We start from the raw sequence: 18,808 nt of genomic DNA on the forward strand, positions 1-18,808 counted from the left end.
GAAGATGAGATACATAAGCATCATCCTTCCAGAATACCATGTGTACTTACTAGCAGAAGAGTTGATGTTGTTTCATGTCTTTTGATTAGACAGATGCTCCTTCATCAAATGTAACTAGAACCATTAGTGTTGTTCTCCCTAGTAGAAAAATCTCTCTCTTTAAACAGCACCATTATAATACTTAGTACCTTTTAATGTGTAGGCTCTTGTTGTTGTATTTGTTTATATTAAATATACAGAGCCACAGTGCTCCCTCCTGTGGCTTAACCCAGGTGAGCTCAAGGTGGAGGAAGACAATGATTTCCCCTTGTTGACTTCCACTGAGGGGTGAGGCTTGCTCCTGTGGAATGGGCTGGTTCTTAGCTAGAGCCATGTTAAAGAGAGGTGAAATAGTACTGTCATTTGTTGGTGTAATTACTGGCCAGTGCACAAGAAACGGTTGGAGTAGATGCCAAATGGCAGATTAGTAAAAGGGTAAGTAGAAACTGTACCATCCAGTCTCTCATTTTTACTTATTAAAAGTGACCTTGAGTGGGATCTTTCCTTAAGCACCAACACCCTGATGAAGAAATGGTCCTAGTGCCGTTAGAACTTTTGAACAGCACTTATTTGAGTCTTTCTACAGGGAAATAGTTTTTCCATCTCATACATTTTAAAATGTTTTCCTAATTCCAAAATGTGTTGACAGAAGGAAAAACAGTATCATCTGCCCAACCCACATGATCTCAATCAAGCTAGGTGGCAGGAGTCAGATTCACCCCCCAAACCTGGGTATATTGTGAGATACTACAGTGCACTGCTGCCACAGCAATGCACATCCAGACGGTATTTTGTGCAGGCTGGAGAGATGAGTGCCCTAGGTCAGAGTTGTCCCTTACAATGTTTTAGGCTTAGGAATTTCCCAAAGAGCAAGAGGATGCACAGCCTTTCTGGATAGACTGTACATGGGGAAGAGGCAGGTGCATGTGTGCATATTACCAAGGCAAAGACTTGTTAATGGTGTAAGGAGCAGGGGTGTGTAGCTCAAATGCATTTGGAAGTCAGTATCTTATATATGCCCATTTGTACTTTTGGTTAGTCTTAGCTCTTCGTTTGTATACATGTGCTGAGCGAATGATTTAGCTCATTTTCTAATTAAAATAAAAAATGTCTCAGTTTAAACAGGGCAAGCCTTACGTTGAAAAGTAATTTATACTGTGTATGCATGTTCATATGTGAGGGACTTATATAAGCTCTTATTTTATTAGATTCCGTATAAAGCTTTGGTAACGTCCCTTTTCACGTGGAGCTCTTTGATTGATTGAGATGCAAGAAGGTTCTCTCTCAAATCTGTTTTAATGTGCTTTTTTTATTCAGTCTGAGACATTAACAGTTTAAAATTTGTAGAACAAGAGAAGACTGCTGAAATCTGACATTTGTATGCTGCTAAATAGAGGTTTAAAATAAATTAGGGCCCACAGCAAAATACTACCCATTTACAAATTTAAATTTGCGTGTGCATGTAACTTTTTTTTTAAAAAGTTACCATTTATAATATGAACTAGCTTGGTATACATGGTTTAGAAATACTGGTTTTTAATCTGTCTAAAAGTGATACTAACACAATCAGTGAAGTGCAGTCATAGGAAAAATACTTTTATGTAATTTGGAAGTCTGGGACAGTTCAGTACAAAAGGGTGAGAGACAGTACAGCGAATTTTGAATTGCAGTGTGACTGGACCAATCACCCATTTATACTTCTAGGTTGACTCACTCATCTGTTGCCTTTTCCCCTGAACTTCTGTTTAAAGGAATATATTAAAATCTGTACCATTCATTGCTGGAATCATTGTTCCTGAAACAGAGCAAACTTAATTGGGTCATGAAGGTGTCTTGTAGCAACCTCTCTGGAGAGGATTCAGATGTGTTAGGGAGTTTATGAATCAACCATTATTGAGTCTAGTGCAGGGGTCGGCAATGTTTGGCACGCGGCTCGCCAGGGTAAGCACCCTGGCAGGCCGGGCCAGTTTATTTACCTGCTGACGCGGCAGGTTCGGCTGATCGTGGCCCCCACTGGCCGCGGTTCGCTGTCCCGAGCCAATGGGGGCGGCGGGAAGCCGCGGCCAGCACATCCCTCGGCCTGCGCCACTTCCCACCGCCCTCATTGGCCCGGGACGGCGAACCGCGGCGAGTGGGGGCCGCGATCGGCTGAACCTGCCGCGTCAGCAGGTAAATAAACTGGCCCGGCCCGCCAGGGTGCTTACCCTGGCGAGCCGCGTGCCAAACGTTGCCAACCCCTGGTCTAATGTGTGTTTCCAGCTAGACAAACTCTTTTTCAGTTTATTTAGGGTAAGCTCATTACCAAAGACTTAATTTGGTTGTCAGGCATCCCCGAGAAGTGAAAAATGAATGAAATGTCCAACTTCTAACTCTGGGAACTAATTTATGGAAAATAAATAAGACAAGGGTAAACAGACACCTCATGTGTCTTGGAAATGAGGGCATTAATGGAATGAAAATAGAACCAACTGAGACCCACTGTTTTAGTTTGACAGGCAGTGCTGTTGCAAGAGCAGACTGCAGCTGTCACGAAGGAAACACCTACACTGCTTCCTTGAAATATCAGACATGTCTGAAAACAGAAAATTGGTCTGAGATGGTGCAGGGACCAGAATAATAAAATGGTACTAGCATACAGTGGGTACTGTATAGTGGTACTAGGTCCAACTTTTGCATGAAGTAGTATTAGGGTTCAGTCTCCATTCATTGAATCAATACTCTTTTTCTCCCCTCTCCCAATTGTATCAAATACTTAACTGTTTAGCGTTGTTAGAATTTTGTTAAGCTTTTACAGTTTAATCATTGGTTCTGATCTGTTGCCTATACTTAGCACTCTTCACTTTCAGTGTGTCTAATCAGTCCTCAGACAGCCTTACAAAATAGTGAGGAAAACTTACTAGGCCAGGCACAAAAATCTATTCATATTAGTTATGAGTTACTTGCTCATCAAAAAAAAAAAAAAAAAAAGCTTGTTACAGGGAAGTAGAATTTTGGAAAAGTTGTTCACAACATCCTTGAAGGTAAATATTATTCATACTTTACAGATGGGAAAACTGAAATAGAGCAATTAAGTGACTTGTCCAAAGCAACAGTCTATGTCAATGCCAAGATAGCCTATCTTTTCCTAAGGATAAGTGGATGTGCATCATCATGAAGTTTACCTCGGCTATTAGTTACAAAGGAATCCATGACAGAAGTCACTAGGACCATTCGCTTCTTTACAGCATAAATGGAGAAAAAAATCAAGGACTGAATATAAACTATCGTTTCATTAATGCCCCATTTCCCCCAGCAGGGCCAAGCCTAATTTAGGGCCTCATCCACTGCCCGTTGAAGTCAGTGGAAAGACTTCCATTGACTTCACTGGGCTGCTAGCTGAGCACTCTTGAAAAATCTGGCTATTAACGTACATAGAGAGTTCAATAGAATATTCCAAAGGGGCAATCTGTATACCTGTTATGGAAACATTTTTGCAGTTTAAGTACAGCAGAAATCTCCACTGGATATTGCCACCCACATATCTATGGATCACTGAGTGTTAAGCCAATGGTGCTGGGCTTGCCACCAATGTCATACAAAATCAGGGCTAGAGGTAGTGTACACATCTGCCACTAACAACTTGTTTTACATACTAAGAGAAATTGATGTACTTTTAACAAGTGTAGTAACAAGTGCTCTGAGAGGTTACAGTAATGGATCTCTTAATATGCATCTAGCCCAGTATCCTTTCTTCCCCATTGGCCAATGCCAGGTGCCCCAGTGGGAATGAACGGAACAGGTAATCATCAACTGATCCATCCCCTGTTGCTCATAATGCACAATATAGACGGGATATGTGTTTTCTGAAGATGTTATTCAGAATGCCCCAGCGGGTCCTCCCAGCAACACCTGCTCAGAGTTGTGTCATGGGCTTACTTTTAAAAAGTGTCTGCTCTCAAGAGAGGACTCCTCCAGGAGAGATTTTAAAAAATGTATTTTAAAAGTAGATCTTAAATACTTCTTTCCTATAGGTGCAGCTCTCTCTCTCCTCGCACTGGAGGAAGGTGTGGACAGCATGTGACCAATATCATTAATACAGCATACACTGTAGGAGTGTAGGTCAATATTGAGGGCAAAAAAATGCATGCTATCCAGCCATTGTGGCTCATAGCCTTGTGTGTGTATATATTATGTCTGTGCTATGATCATCAGTACTTTATTAAAAATTAGAATGCAGTGCCTCTCTTTGCACCAACTGTATTCATATGAACTGGACTATTTTAAGTGTAAAGTTGGACAGTAATGCACCATGATTTACCAGCTGTAAACAGACTTTAGAAATGGTGGCTCAGCAAAGGATGTTACTGCATTTTGGGATTAATTTAAAAAGCTTTAAATGTAGTTATTTTCTTCTGCTCACCAATAAACTCTGCTTTGAGTATCTGAGTTATTCTTCAGTAAAATTAACTCTGGCTAAATGTATTTTTCAAATCCATGGGCTGAAACTTTCTAATTTGTTTTTCACTCTATATGATGATATCTACAAAATTTGTTTTTGGTAGGGTTTCTTTTTCTTTCTTTTCTTGTTATAGAGGACCCCCAAATCCTTTTAAAATTGCACTCAGAACATCACCCTCCATGCACAGCATGAAAAAATATGGGTCCAGCCCTTCCCACTATCAAATGTAGAGGTGGGGGGGGAGAGACATGGGGCTCCCCTTCCTCTAGACAGCAGGACTTGTGGAAGGAGATCCCAGAGCTCAAAGGTGCTGGAATAAGGTTGAAGTGGTTTCCATTATATACAGCAGGCCCGCCATTATATCCCTCGGCCCACGCTGCTTTCCGCAGCCCCCCCCCCCCATTGGCCTGGAGCGGTGAACCGCGGCCAGTGGGAGCCATGATCGGCCCAAACTGCAGATGGGGCAGATAAACAAACCGGCCTGGCCCGCCAGGGGGCTTACCCTGGCGGGCCGCGGGCCAAAGGTTGCCAATCCCTGATATACAGGGTTTACAGTTTGGTTCAATGGCTATCAGCACCCCCCTATACAAATTGTTTCAGCACTTCTGCCAGAGCTCCTCTCACCCAGAAACTGGCAGCATGAAGGGAAGGGACTTGAGCATTTTTTTCCTCTCATCAGCAGCACCTTTGCTTATCCAGGGAAGGGGCTCAGGGCACTATTGCCCGTGACTGAGCATGAGGTGATGAGCTCTCCATTCTCCTCCTACCTCAAAATCCTCCTGTTGAGTGGCAGGAAGCTCCCCTGCAGAGCAAGCTTCTCTGGGAAACTGCTAGGAACCCTAAAGGAGGTGGTATCATGTACCACCTTCAGCCAGCTGACCGAGGACACTTTTCTAGAGTGTGCTTCCCCAGTACCATTGTACCTGCTTGTTTTCTCCCACCATGGGCAATGTGCTTTGCCTCCACCCCCTAGCCCTGGCCCTTATCACTCCATGTGAAGGTTTTCCTCTGTCTTTTGAGCACAAGCTATTTTTAAGCCAACCCCAACTACCACGGGCAGAGTTTTTAACCACCGTAGTGGCAATGTTTAGGGCTAGCACTGATCAGAAAAACCTTGAGGGAACCATTTTCCCATCAAAAAATGCAGTTCTTTTGAAAAGCTTTGTGAAGTTGTGGTAATTCCACCAACATGGCATTTAGGAGAAAATATGAAAAAGTTCCAACAATGACAAAACATTTTGGGAATGAAACATTGATTTTTTTGTTTTGAAATTACTTTGGACAATTACAAATTGTCGAAAGTCAACACTGAAATAAAAAAGCAATTTTCAGAAATTCTCCTAAGGCGTATGTGGCTACGCTTTCAGGTTTTGTTCCAATTTGAAATGAAGCCAAATTTCAAAATCCTCCAGGAAATGGAATTGCCTTTACCTAGCTGTCTCCTGGGACTATTTGGGGGGGGGGGATGGGCACATGTAAGACCTTCCCCTGCCCCCAACTTGACACTTTTATCCATATTTAGCATCAAACTAACCCAGTTGGAGCGTCTGAAATGTACAGAACACACCCCGCCACTCTCTTTATTCTTTATCTGCCTTTGAACCCTCATATTCCAGTGATGGGTGCAGCATAACAACAGACTGACATGCCCAAATGCTATGAGTGAAGTGGGAATTATGATTCCCTTTGATGCAAAACATCCAGTCACTTCAGGGAACCTATTGTCAAGCAGGAGTACTGGTTAAAGTTGTTTACATTTCTGTGTGTTACATACCTGCCATTTGATTATTTTAAATGAAAGCCTGTTGTGACTCCTGATTGACAGCCCATTTTTTCCATAGGCAGGGTCATTTATTAGTGTACTGCAACCTTTCGGACAAATTCCTATTAATTACAGTGTGACAGTTCGATATCACAGAGTTGGGATTTTAGATCCATACCCACATATACTGAAGAGGCACGTACAGCTTCATAGACATATTCCACGGTCTTAAAAACCTTTTGCATGCTATATAGGTGCTGAGGCATGGTATAAAGAACCTGAGGAACATAGACTTCTAACTTTGGAAAGCAAAGTCATTGACATCTGCACATAACGCAGCACCCTACACAGTTGGGATTATTTAGAAATCTGCCTGAATTTCATAAGGTGTCACACAACAAAGCGTTCTTTGTAGTTAGGTACTGCATTTCTGCACCCAAAGGAGAAGATTGTATGGAACAAAAAACTCAGCTCCCAAGATTGACATTCACGATATTTGCTCTTAACAGCCCAAAACAATGTAGCTGAAAGGGCCAAGGAATAGACTGTCACCGGAGCATACTAGGTGCTTTGAGTTTATTTCCAAATTCTTGTCAAGTAACTGGAGGCTTGGGCCTAATTAGGAGGTATGTATGTTTCTAGAAGTGTGAGTATTCTTTTAGTTATTACAAAGGTAAATTTGCATAGAACTTTTAATAAATGCAATTTAAATAAACATTCTCTAAATAAGCTTCCCTAAATCCTGAAGTGCCATGAGGCACAACAGTATCCTAAGAAAATAATGGTAATGTAAATTGGAGGTATGCAGTATATGTTACGAGAGCTCATGAGTCTAGGTTCTCCTCCCTTGTCTGCGCACGTAGGGCTTGAACCAAAGCCCATGGAAGTCAAGCAGGCCCATATGCTGCACTATTTCACATATATTATATCTACTACATTCCCTTCAGCCACTAATTTTAATTCCTCCATCCTCCGCCCCCAGTTAATCGGATAGGATTTGTTCTTTATCTACCTGTTGCTCGTGGTTACCATATAGACTCATGCAGAGCTTAATTTTTGCCAGGGTTGAGCCCCAGCAGCTCCAAGCTTGGCAATTCATAGCCACGGCACCTCTGGGCATGATGTGTCAGTCATGAAAATAAAAAAAAAATTGCTTGAGCCCCGGCACCTCTTTCATTACAAAATAAGCAGTGAACTCACGGAACAGGTTCCCTTACCTCTCTGATGTCAGGTCATGTCAGTTGCCCCATCTTTGGCTGGAGGACTGCAATATTGCCTGGTAAATTGTTGCTTTGGTGCATGTCTCCTCCCTGGAGTCCCTTCACATCTACCTGCGTCAGGTCGTGAACAGATTACTTCCCTTTGGGGTTTCTGCCCCATCACAGACTCTCACTACAGCTCCTCTCTGGGCTGCTTCCCCAGCTTTCTTCACGGAGCTGAACGCCATGTCAGCTTTCCCCCCACTCCTTATAAAGCAGCCCATGCCATATATGAATAGTCCTGCAGTCATCTGAGCTTGGTCACATGTTCCTTTAGTCACATGATCCTGTAACCCCTCACTCCATTTTAGGGCTAGATCTCCCAGAATGCCATTGTTGGGGCTGAACCAGGACTGGCACATACTTGCTTATAATTTCCCTTAAAAGGCCAGTGCACATCCCATTATGGCCCTCATCCTGCAGCTGAGCTCCATGGTTGGATGTCTGAATCCACGAAGGGCCCCAAATGTTAGTCTGTGCAGACAGTGCCAAAGCCATAGATGCTTAGGAACTCTTTTCTCTTAAAAATTCTATTCTTTTAGCAGGGCATGAAGATTAATTCACATGTCAGTCAGTACCAAGCTCAAGGCACAGGAAAGCGATCTAACTAGGAGTGCCAGCCTCTCAAACAAATCTCAGGGGTTAAAACATGACAAATTGGCTGTAATTAAAGCTGCAACGCACAAAACAGGTGCCCTTTCGTGTACATGCTTTCAGTAGAAAACACCTAACAGCAAGGATAGTATGAATGTGTGTGGTATTTTTCAATGATTTCTAGTGCTACTAACTTTATGCCCCCATGCTCTGGAAGTGTCCCAAACAATAGGATGTATATAATCCCAGGCCAGGTCCACACTACAAAGTTAAATTGAATTCATGTAAGTCAATATCAAGCCTCAATTTAAGCAAGTCTATCTTGTGTGTCCACACTACGCTCATTGTGTCAGCAGTGTGCATCCTCACTAGCAGGGCTTGCATCGACGCACAGAGCGCTGCACTGTAGGTAGCTAGCCCACAGCGCATATAGCCGAGTGGAATTTTGGGTTGGGCTTACAATGCCTTATGGGACCAAAACATTGGTGCGGGTGGTTATGGGAACATAGTGTTAGCCTCCCATGATGCACTTACCTCCCTCACTCCCTGAAATCAACAGCAAACAAACCAAGCCTTTTGCACGTCTTTTTTTGTAAGCCTGGGTTACCCACGCAGATGCCATAGCATGATAAGCATGGACCCCGCTCAGCTGTACACTGTTGTTGTGAGCATTACAAACACCTTGCACCTTATCCTGCAATATTTACACAGCCAATACAGGAGCCACCGCACAGAACAATGTGATGGCACGCAAGCAGCCCTGCTCGAAGCCATAAAGTGGAGCAATTCGCAGTTGCTGGCAACAGTCACGCATCACCTTGACACGGTTGAGTGCCGTTTCTGGGCCCAGTAAACAAGTATTGACTGGAGGGACTGCATCGTTATCCAGCTATGGGATGATGAGCAGTGGCTGCAGAACTTTTGAATGCCACTTTCCAGGAACTGTGTGAAGAGCTTTCCTCAGCCCTGAAGTGGAGCAATACTAAAATGAGAGTTTCTCTGACAGTGGAGAAGCAAGTGGAGATAGCCCTGTGGAAGCTTGCAACGCCAGACTGTTACCGGTCAGTGGGACATCAATTTCGAGTGGGTAAATCTACCGTGGGATCTATTGTGATCCAAGTATGCAGGGCCATCAATAGACTTCTGTTAAGAAGAGAAGTGACTCTGGGCAACATGCAGGACATAGGGAACTCCATCACGGCAAAACCATCCACTAACTGCGGTGGGGCAATAGACGGGTTGCATATCCCTATCTTAGCACCAGACCACGTTGCCATAGAGTACATAAACTGAAAGGCATGCTTCTCAATGGTGTTGCAAGTGCTGGTGGATCACAGAGGCCATTTCACCGACATCAAAGTGGGATGGTCGGGAAAGGTGCATGACTGTTCAGAAAGCTGCAAGCAGGGACGTTCTTTCCAGACTGCAAAATAACCGTTGGTGATGTGGAAATGCCAAACGTGATTCTGGGAGACCAGCCTACTCCTTCCTTCCATGGCTCATGAAGCCGTACACAGGCAGCCTGGACAGCAGTAAGGATTGGTTCAACCATAGGCTGAGCAAGTGCAGAATGGTGGTGGAATGTGCCTTTGGACATTTAAAAGGTCACTGGTTTGTTCGCTTACTAGGTTAGACCTCAGTGAAAGCAATATCCCCATTGTTATCGCTGCCTGCTGTGTGCTCCATTATATCTGTGAAACAAAGGGAGAAAAGTTTCCGGCAGGGTGGCAGGTAGAGGCAGACCGCCTGGCAGCCAATTTTGAGCAGCCAGACACCAGGGCAATAAGAAGAGCACATTGAGTTTGAAGACTTTGAAAACCAGTTTCAGCAATGACCCACAGTAATGTGACACTTATGTGTGTTGTTCGTTACCAAGCTGTCCCCTTCATTGCATGTACTCCCCTGTAAACTCCATCCCCACCAATCACTGTGTGTTGAACGAATAAGGAGCCTTTTCTCCTCAATCTGTTAAGTTTTATTATGCACACAAACACTGAGAGACAGCAAAGAAAAGTAAGATAACCTTTTGCCCAAGGTTATCTGTTATATTGTGAGGGGAGAAACAAGGAAAGCTTGCTTACAGATGCACTGCAATAACAATCAAAGGTGTGGGAATGGGAGCCTTCAGGTCCTTGTACCCTCCCCTGCTGTTGAGTGCAAGGGATGCCGAACTTTCCCGCCCCGCCTCATAGGATGTTGTTGGAGGAGGATGTAGAAGTGGGTGATGATGTCAGCAGGTTCAGCATAGGCCGCAGAGGGACTCTAGCATCCAGCTGCCTTTCTTGAACCTCAACCAGACGCCTCAACATGTCTATTTGCTCCCTCATAATCCGCACCATCTCTTCCTGCGTGGCACGCTCTTGTTCTCTGCATGCTCTCCTGTCCTCCCTGTCCATGTCCAGGTTCTCGGACAGTGTCATCCTCCATGCTCTGAGCTCCGTCTTGTCACTCTTAGAGGCATGCATTAACTCACATTGAACATGTCCTCCTGAGTCGTCTTTTTCTGCCTTCCAATCTGGGAAAGTCTGTGTCCCGGTGCGGAGGATGCGCCAACGGACAAGGTCTCAGCTCCAAAGAATGCAAAGCACAAGGGTCGCATTGACAGTGTATACATTGTTTCTGGTGCAAGGATAATTTTTTTAATTAAAAAAACAGCCCTCAATACACTTCACTTCAAGCTACAACATAATCATAACCGCTGGCTATTGCAAGAATCGGTTTGCTGCTACAGCCATGGTGTGTAAGGCCACGAGGCATTGGCGAGAGGTCTTGTGCTGTTGCTTTTGTGAAGACATCCTTGGGATCACAGGTTGGAACTTGAAAAATAGCCTCCTTTCCCCCAGCAACCTGGATGGTGCTTGAGGGCAGGCACCAGTGTAAAGCCTCCAAATAGTTTGTTTTTTTACAAAAGTGACACTGGGTTGCGGGGGGAAGGGAGACAAACAGGAAGCCACCACCCGCCCCTTTTTTTTCCAATACTGCTTGCAATACATGGTGATGCCTTCCAACCACAGCCATTGCAAGCTCAGGAAAGCATGGTTGCATGACCCAGATTTCACCAAACGGGACGGATTACTTGTTGAATTGTTTGCGGTTTAAGGGCTAGCATTCAAAACTTCCCCCCATTTCCTGTAGGTGACCCTATGCGATATCACTCTCCTGAGGGTAACAGAGGCGGCAAGGGAGCAGATGCTGTAAGTGTCTGGGTACAGACCTGTTCCTTATGCTGCAATGCTGGGTGCTGCAATGATGCCAGAAGAGTTAATACTGGAGTGGCATGGGAAAGTGTCCTACCGTGATGGACGAAATAAGGCAGTCCTTCCCAGAAACCTGGAAAGGATTGCAGAGAACCTCCATGAAAGCTTCCTAGAGATCTCCATGGAGGATTCCCGGGCCACCCCCGGGCACATAAGCAGTCTTTTTCGGAGAGCACCCTCTGTGTAGCTGGAGTGGCCACCGATACCCACTACACCTACTTTTTTGTTCAGATTAAACATAAAAAATAATAGCATGTAACCCTTACAGTTTGATTGGAAATGTGTACTCACCAGACATGCCTTCCCCGATATCACGCTCTGCCGCCAACTGGTCCTGTGAGGGGATGGGCTCCAGGGTTAAAAACAGTTCTTGGTTGTCGAGGAGAATGCCTCCTCCACTTGCCTGCCTCACATTCTCCTCCTCCTCAACAATGTTCTCTTAGTTGTTGCTCAAGTTCTCCCAGGGTTCCTGGGAAGTATCCCCAGAACATTTTGGGATAGTGGTGGGATCACTGCCAAGAATCGCATGCAGCTCCTCATAAAAGCAGCATGTCTGTGGGGCATAACCAGAATGACTGTTCACCTTCCTTGTCTTCCGGTACACTTGCCAAAGCTCCTTTATTTTCACGCAGCACTGCTGCATGTCCCTGGTGTAGCCCTTCTCCCCCATGCCCCGTGCAATCTTGGCATAGATGTTAGCGTTTCTTCTGCTGGATTGGAATTCTGCCTGCACAGACTCTTCTCCCCACACAGCAATAAGATCCACAACCTCCTATGTCCTCCATGCTTGAGCACGTTTGCGGCCTTGAGCATCCATGGTCAGCTGTGCTGACAAGCTCTCCACACCGATCAAACAAGAAATGAACATTCAAAAGTTCCTGGGGCTTTAACAGGGGAGTGGCTGTTTCCTGTGTACATGGCTGACGTGCAGTGGAATTGAAAGTGTTCTCCACAGCGGTCACAGCGTAGCACTGTGAGATACCTTCGAATTACACAACACAGTGTCTACGCTATCCCCATGTCGACCCATGGACGTCGAATCAAGCGCTACACCTCTCACGGAGGTGGAGTACAGAAGTCGACTTTACAGGCCAAATAGGTCGGCGGAAGTGACTCGGTAGTGTAGACACATACACATTATTAGATCGACTTAATGCGGCTTATGTCGGCCTAAGTTTGCAGTGTAGACCAGGCCCCAGTTTAAATGCAAGAACTGACGCTAAATTCCAGATTTTTCTTTCTTCTGGAAGGAGTCTGCAGAGTATCATTTTCTTTATAGTACCTGTAAATCACCTGCAGTACACACACCAGGACTTCCCAACTTGGAGATCATGTTAACATTAAGGTGGCCTGTTGTATATTTCCTAACTTTCCAAGTTAGAATGGTATATACTGAAGAAAAGAAAAATAATGCATTATCAAAAGCATCTTCATTCTCTATAAAGCAGAATCTTCTAAAGACACACTGCAACAATAGTCAAAGTAATTCTGCTGCTCTCCATCAGCCTGCTTGAATAAGAAAATGAGGGAAAATAAAAGCCACACACATTTCTATTTGGGATGGTCACTTTTTTATTTTAAAGCCATATTTTTCAATAAAATGCACCTTCTTATATTTCTTACAAGTGAGTTTGCATTTTTGAGACAGGTGGTAGTCAATTTTTAACAGTTTCAAAAAAGAAAAGAGCTCAATTTATCTACTATATTTATATCAGCACTGTAGCAAAGCGCCGACTCACCGGCACGGCGCCTCCTGCTGGTTGTCCAGGAATTAGCTCGATTCCAACCTTGGAGCGCCTCCTGCTGGCTGGTGTCTTCCTACCTGCTTTCTGTAAATCTCCACCACTTGTAGCACTTCAGGTCCCGCGTCCCTCCCAGACCCCGGTGCTGCCCCACATCAGTGTCCCCACACTCTGGGTCTCCCCTCCCAGGGGAACCCCAACCCCCTATACCCACCTTGCCTCAGTGGCTACTGCCAATCGTCGTCTAGCCCCTTCTCTCAGGGGCAAACTTCATTCTGTAATGGCCACTCATCACTGGCAAGGCGGTTTGGACCTGCTGCCTTTCTAGCCCCAGCTGCCTCCTTGCAGCCCTAGTACCTCCCCTGGCCTTTAGCAAGGCCCCAGCCTGGGGACTCACCAGGCCAGAGATCTTCAGCTCTGCCTGCCTTTCCCCAGCCCTGCTCTGCCTCAGGTACCCTGCTTGCTCGCCCAGGCAGCCTGGTCCTCTCTGCTCCCCAGCTGGAGCAAGAGTCTTTCTCCCACTCTCTCAGCCTGCCCTTTTATCAGGGCTAGCTGTGCCCTATTTGGGTCAGCTACACCTGTGGCTGACTACCCAAGCAGCCTCCCTTGGCTGCTTTTAACCCCTCTCTGGTTAAAGTTAGACCGCCCCACTACAAGCACTAAGCACCGAAGTATCTAAACACTATGGGCATGACACAAAGTTTGTTGAAGTCAATTAAAAACAAGACACCTAGATCCTGTACTACTGTCTCAAGCAAAATTCCCATTACAAATAATAAATAATGGGAGTTTTGCTTGGATAAAGAGTACTCTTTTAGGCCTAGGATAGTACTAGTCTATTAATGTGAGTAGACAATTCAAACTGTGAATTGTCAAATCACCTAAAACAGTCAAAATATATAAATGCAAATCTACAGTACAAGCATATTTTACCTCAATTACAACTGAAAAGTAAGGAAATATCTGGAAGATCATTTCCCTCCCATTCTGTTTTCGAGTGCTGTACCACCATTATTTTTTCCAGTCCTATGGTACCGTCCTAGTTCTCCATGCTTGAAAAATAATTGGAATGATTCAAGTAAACTCATGAGTTCACTGCTTTCAAACCTCAGACAAGTGTCATCCAAACATGCTTCTTACTGATACCCCTTCATGCAGTACTCACAAGGTCTTCAGTGCTTCTAACCGGGACTGATCCTTCCAATGAAGTCAATGGAAAAATATTCTTAGACTTCAGTGAGAGTGGGATTAGGCGCCAGTGGCCAGAACATGTTGTTGTTAAAGTAAGACTTCACAAGCTCACCTACAGGCCTTCAGGGCCGGCTTTAGGCACCGTGGGGCCCGATTCGAAGGAGCTGCCGCCGAAGTCCCGCCGCTGTCTTCGGCGGCAGCTCAATCGCTGCCACGGAGGAAGGACCCTCCGCCGAAATGCCGCCGAAGACAGCGGCAACGATTGAGCTGCCGACGACGACAGTGCCGGGACTTCGGCGACAGCTCAACTGGCTGCCGGTGCCTTCGGCGGCACTTCGGCGGAGGGACCTTCCTCCGCGGCAGCGATTGAGCTGCCGCCGAAGACAGTGGCGGGACTTCGGCGGCAGCTCCTTCGGGACGTTGCGGGGCCCGATTCCAGGGAATCGGCTGAATCGCCCTAAAGCCGGCCCTGTAGGCCTTTATTACTCTACTTATCCCCTTTGTATCACACTAGTTGATTCTGCTTTTTTGCAAGCTAATTCTCTGCACACACAAATACTACTTCTTCTGTTAACCCTAATATCACTAAGCAGTCCCTTCTAGAGTGACACTGGCCACCTATTATTCTTTCTTTCTTTTATTCTCTTTCAGAGGAAGTGTCATTTGTTGCAGTTTATGATGGCACAGAATGTTCCAGTATTGTTCCACACATAAATTTAAATACTTCCTCCCACTACACCAAGCTCAGTCATTTTCTTAATATCTCACACGTTGCTTTCTTGGAATCTAAACCCCTTGTATGGCTGTGCTCCATGACCCCATTCCATATGATGTTGAAATCCAAGAACTTTTTCTTTGCTATGTTGAAGCATCTCATGCTCAGTGCCACCAAGCTTCCTTATTACCACCATTTTCTTAGTCAATTCCTCTTTAATAAAATACCCAAGTTATTTATGGAGGAAATCAATGTTCTACTGTGTGATCCATACAATACCAAGAGCAGTGAGGCAGGATAATATACCACATTTCTAATTGCTTTGAAAGCTAAGATTTTTATTCTGATATTGACCACATATTTATGCCCATTCAAGACAGTAACGTACTTTGAGTTTAAACTTAATGGATCTCCATTCTTATCATAATGAGACATATTCAGAAAAAAAACATAAGGGCAGGCTTTTCAAAAGAATGCTTATTAACTACCCTAGCGCATGGGGGAATCAGTAACAAGAGCAAACACTTTCTGTATTTAAATAGTAGGCTATGTATGTAAACAATAGTAAAAGAGGTAGTAGTGAGCTGAAATTATTAATTTATTATCATCATGCAAAATACTAGTTTAAATGTAGAATAATTTCTGTAAATGGGTGTTTCTCCTCTGTTTTCAACCGTAGGATAGCTGGTCTGAAGGATCTCTTTACTTTTCCCTATCAGAAAGGACTTCCTTCAGAGTACATCAATTCTTCTAATCTGTGAGGACTGTTGTTGAGCCGCACAAAGAAGTTCATCTTAACTTCCCACAGGGTTAAAGGAGCTACACTGGCAGTGATCAAGTTCCCAATGGTCAGGCGATAAAGAAACAAGGACTGGAATCAAACAAGTTGCTAATATGGCAGTGTTCTGCTCTACCATCAGGCAACCACCCCATAAGAAGGATGTTAAAGTTTTTCGCCTCTTCTCTCTCATCATTAATATTCTTCAGTGTAGCAGCTGTCCACAACTGGCTAAGAAATGACTTCCCCAAACGGCACCACGCTTCTGGTTCTCCACCTCATACGTTTACCATGCAGTCCCTTCTTTCTCAGACAGGCATTATGTTTCTCAGTGCAGCATATCATCACCGGCAGATAGTCAAGCTCCTGACAAGAACTTCTGAAATTAGTTCTGGTTCTACTTGTTTTGAAATTTATTAACCACATGAAAGGCCTCTAAAAATTCATTGAAGTCAATGCTGCCATCTTTGTTGAAGTCAATGCTGCGAGCTAGGTTGTCAATGGATTCATCATCTATGTCAATTTTGAGATGAGAATTGAAGAGTTTCCACGTCTGGCGAAATTCCTCAATGGAGATCAGACCTAAAGGAGACAGAAGGGAGAAGCAGTGCACTATTCAACTCACCTGTCTCCCCTCAAAAGGGCTATCTGCCACCTATCACCATTGGAATTTATTTGCTATGTAATGGCCACCTAAGACACACATCACTTACACACAATAACAACAAATATATGCTTCATAGACGTGTAGTAGTCAGCAGAAATTACCCTAATGTACCTGAATGATCTTTGTCAATGATGTTAAAGATTATCTCCAGATCAGTTCTGTATCTGTACAGGGTTTCCACCAAAGCTGGTTGAACCTAAAAAGATTTTGAAATTACATACTGTGGGCAGATCGTACCTCAATCTGATTTAGACTAACAAACAGGACAGACATTGTACCAATCTAAAAAGGAAACAAATACACGAAGCGTACATTTTCAAATATTAAAAAGACTCCTTTAGCACAGCTTCCAAGCAGGGATTTCTCCTTGGCCCTGAAAAAACAGCAGTAGACAGTACCTGTCTGTCTTTCAATTGCCAGATACATTGCCACTAAATGGCTAAGAGAATTGTCGCTGGGATAAGGAGCCTTTCACATCTATAATCAGTGATTATTAATGAAAGCGCAGATAACCTGTTGGGGGTGCTGCATATTATGCACTCAAAGACACACAACTTAAAGGTGCATATGGAAAGTGACCCAGCTGTTCTTACTTTGAAAAAAATGGAAACTTCAACTACAGGCCAGACTTGCAAAAGGGCTCAGCACCCAAGTGCTCCTATTTAGGTCTCCATGCATCTGAATGTAAGTGGGGGAATGGTCCCGCTATTGTGGGGAACTTTCCTGGCTTCTGCACTACCCCGGTGAAGTGGGCTAGCGAAAGGATCCGAGTCCTCGCTCCCACTTCCTTTACCCAGAGGCCTCCCTGCCCTTGAGGACTCCCCTTCCACTCTCCTGTCTGGCAGAGTCCTCGTAAACCCCGACAAGGCTGGGCCCAGGATTCCTGGGGGGCTTGACCCCCAACCCTGCTGTGGTCACCTAGGACAGGGGCTAGGGTGTCCCCACTCTGGGGTACTCTCTCTGCACTGGGCACCTCCCTGACCCACTGATCATTTCATACAATTTAAAGCAAATACAAGTTGTTTAATTAACAATTACTTTTTAAAAAAGAATAAGGAAAAATGGGAAAGGTTAAAGGAAACACATCACCCTGCTCTGTGGCAGGGAATATCACAAGCAGTGTCTCTGGAACGTCAGGGCAGTTCACAGTCTGTTCCTTGTAGGTCCCAGGCCTCCTTCTCAGGCCCTGGCTGTGCTGCAGAGACGCTGCGGGTTGGACACTTGCTCTGGCGGTGGCCACACGCTCTCAAGCTCTAGGTGGCAGGACCCTTTTTCCCAGCGTCGTCCCTGCCCGGTCGGGGTTATGATCCCCCTCCAAGTCTGGCCTGCAGAGCCTCTTGGCCAGGGGCATCTCCCTGCGCTGGGCCTGCTGCCCAGGGTCCCCCTCCTCTCCCCAGTTGCTCACCACACCCAGCTCTGGACTGCTCCAGCCCCAGCTCCAGCTCCACTCTGCCTCAGCACGGCTGCTGCTGCTGCTCTGCCTTCAGCTCCCTGGGCTGCTTCTCTGGCCTCTCTGGCTCTGGTTGCTACAGCTCTGCCCCCAGGGCAGGTCTGCTCTGCAGGCTGCTTCTGTGACTCTGCTCCCAGCTCTGACCTGCTTCCTGGCTGCTTGTCTGGCCCCTCTGGCTCTGGTTGCTGCAGCTCTCCTCCCAGGGCAGATCTGCTCTCTCTGGGCTGTGCTCTGGCTTTTGGGGCTGCAGCTCTGCTTCCAGCAGCTTAGCTTGGGCCCCTGCTCTCTCCTTAGCTCGGCCCCACTCTGTCTGACCCAGGCAATTCCAGTTCACACGGAGGACGGGACCCCCCTGGCCTCCTGACTCTCTGATTAGCCTGCCCGCCCTGTCAATCAGGCTGATCTGGAGCATTGGCCTCTCCCCATTGTTCCTGGGGGCTGTCAGTCTCAGGCTCCTGATTTGCCATCGACCCTTCCCCTTTTAGTGCTGGGAGCTAGCCAACCAAAACACCCCCACTGAATGTTAGTAAGGGGGCAACAGTCCCCTTACATGAAGAAGTGGGTTTTTACCCACCAAAGCTTATGCCCAAATAAATCTGTTAGTCTTTAAGGTGCCACCGGACTCCTCATTGTTTTTGTTTAGGTAAATTCACACTGCAAGTGAAATCATGAATGAAGCACAGGTAGGCATACCCATAGCAGCTTTAATCTAGCTAGCACAGCTAACATTAGAAATGGAAGCATGGGCTTCAGCACAGCCTTGCAACCTAAGTATGTACCCAGGGTCCCCAGCAGACTTACACTCAGGTGGCTAGCCCAAGTACAAGCTTATGCCACCATGTGTTCACTGCTATTGTTACTCATGCTAGCTAGATTAAAGATATGCCTATCCATACAACAATCACACCTTCACTTA

At 45.4% G+C, this 18,808-nt stretch overlaps 1 protein-coding gene across 2 annotated transcripts in view; it reads right to left on the reverse strand.

Annotated features, from left to right (window-relative positions):
- Nucleotides 1-16,172: 16,172 nt before the first annotated feature.
- Nucleotides 16,173-18,808, reverse strand: part of PPEF1 (protein phosphatase with EF-hand domain 1) — a 45,050-nt gene continuing 42,414 nt past the window's right edge. For both annotated transcript variants that reach the window (XM_065421044.1, XM_065421036.1), the window contains exons 15-16: nucleotides 16,554-16,638; nucleotides 16,173-16,357 (exon numbers count right to left, since the gene is read on the reverse strand). In XM_065421044.1, the coding sequence (XP_065277116.1) occupies nucleotides 16,173-16,357; nucleotides 16,554-16,638 (270 nt within the window). The remainder of the gene's footprint in view (nucleotides 16,358-16,553; nucleotides 16,639-18,808) is intronic.

The sequence above is a fragment of the Emys orbicularis genome, chromosome 1, assembly GCF_028017835.1.
Source record: "Emys orbicularis isolate rEmyOrb1 chromosome 1, rEmyOrb1.hap1, whole genome shotgun sequence".
Taxonomy (NCBI): domain Eukaryota; kingdom Metazoa; phylum Chordata; order Testudines; family Emydidae; genus Emys; species Emys orbicularis.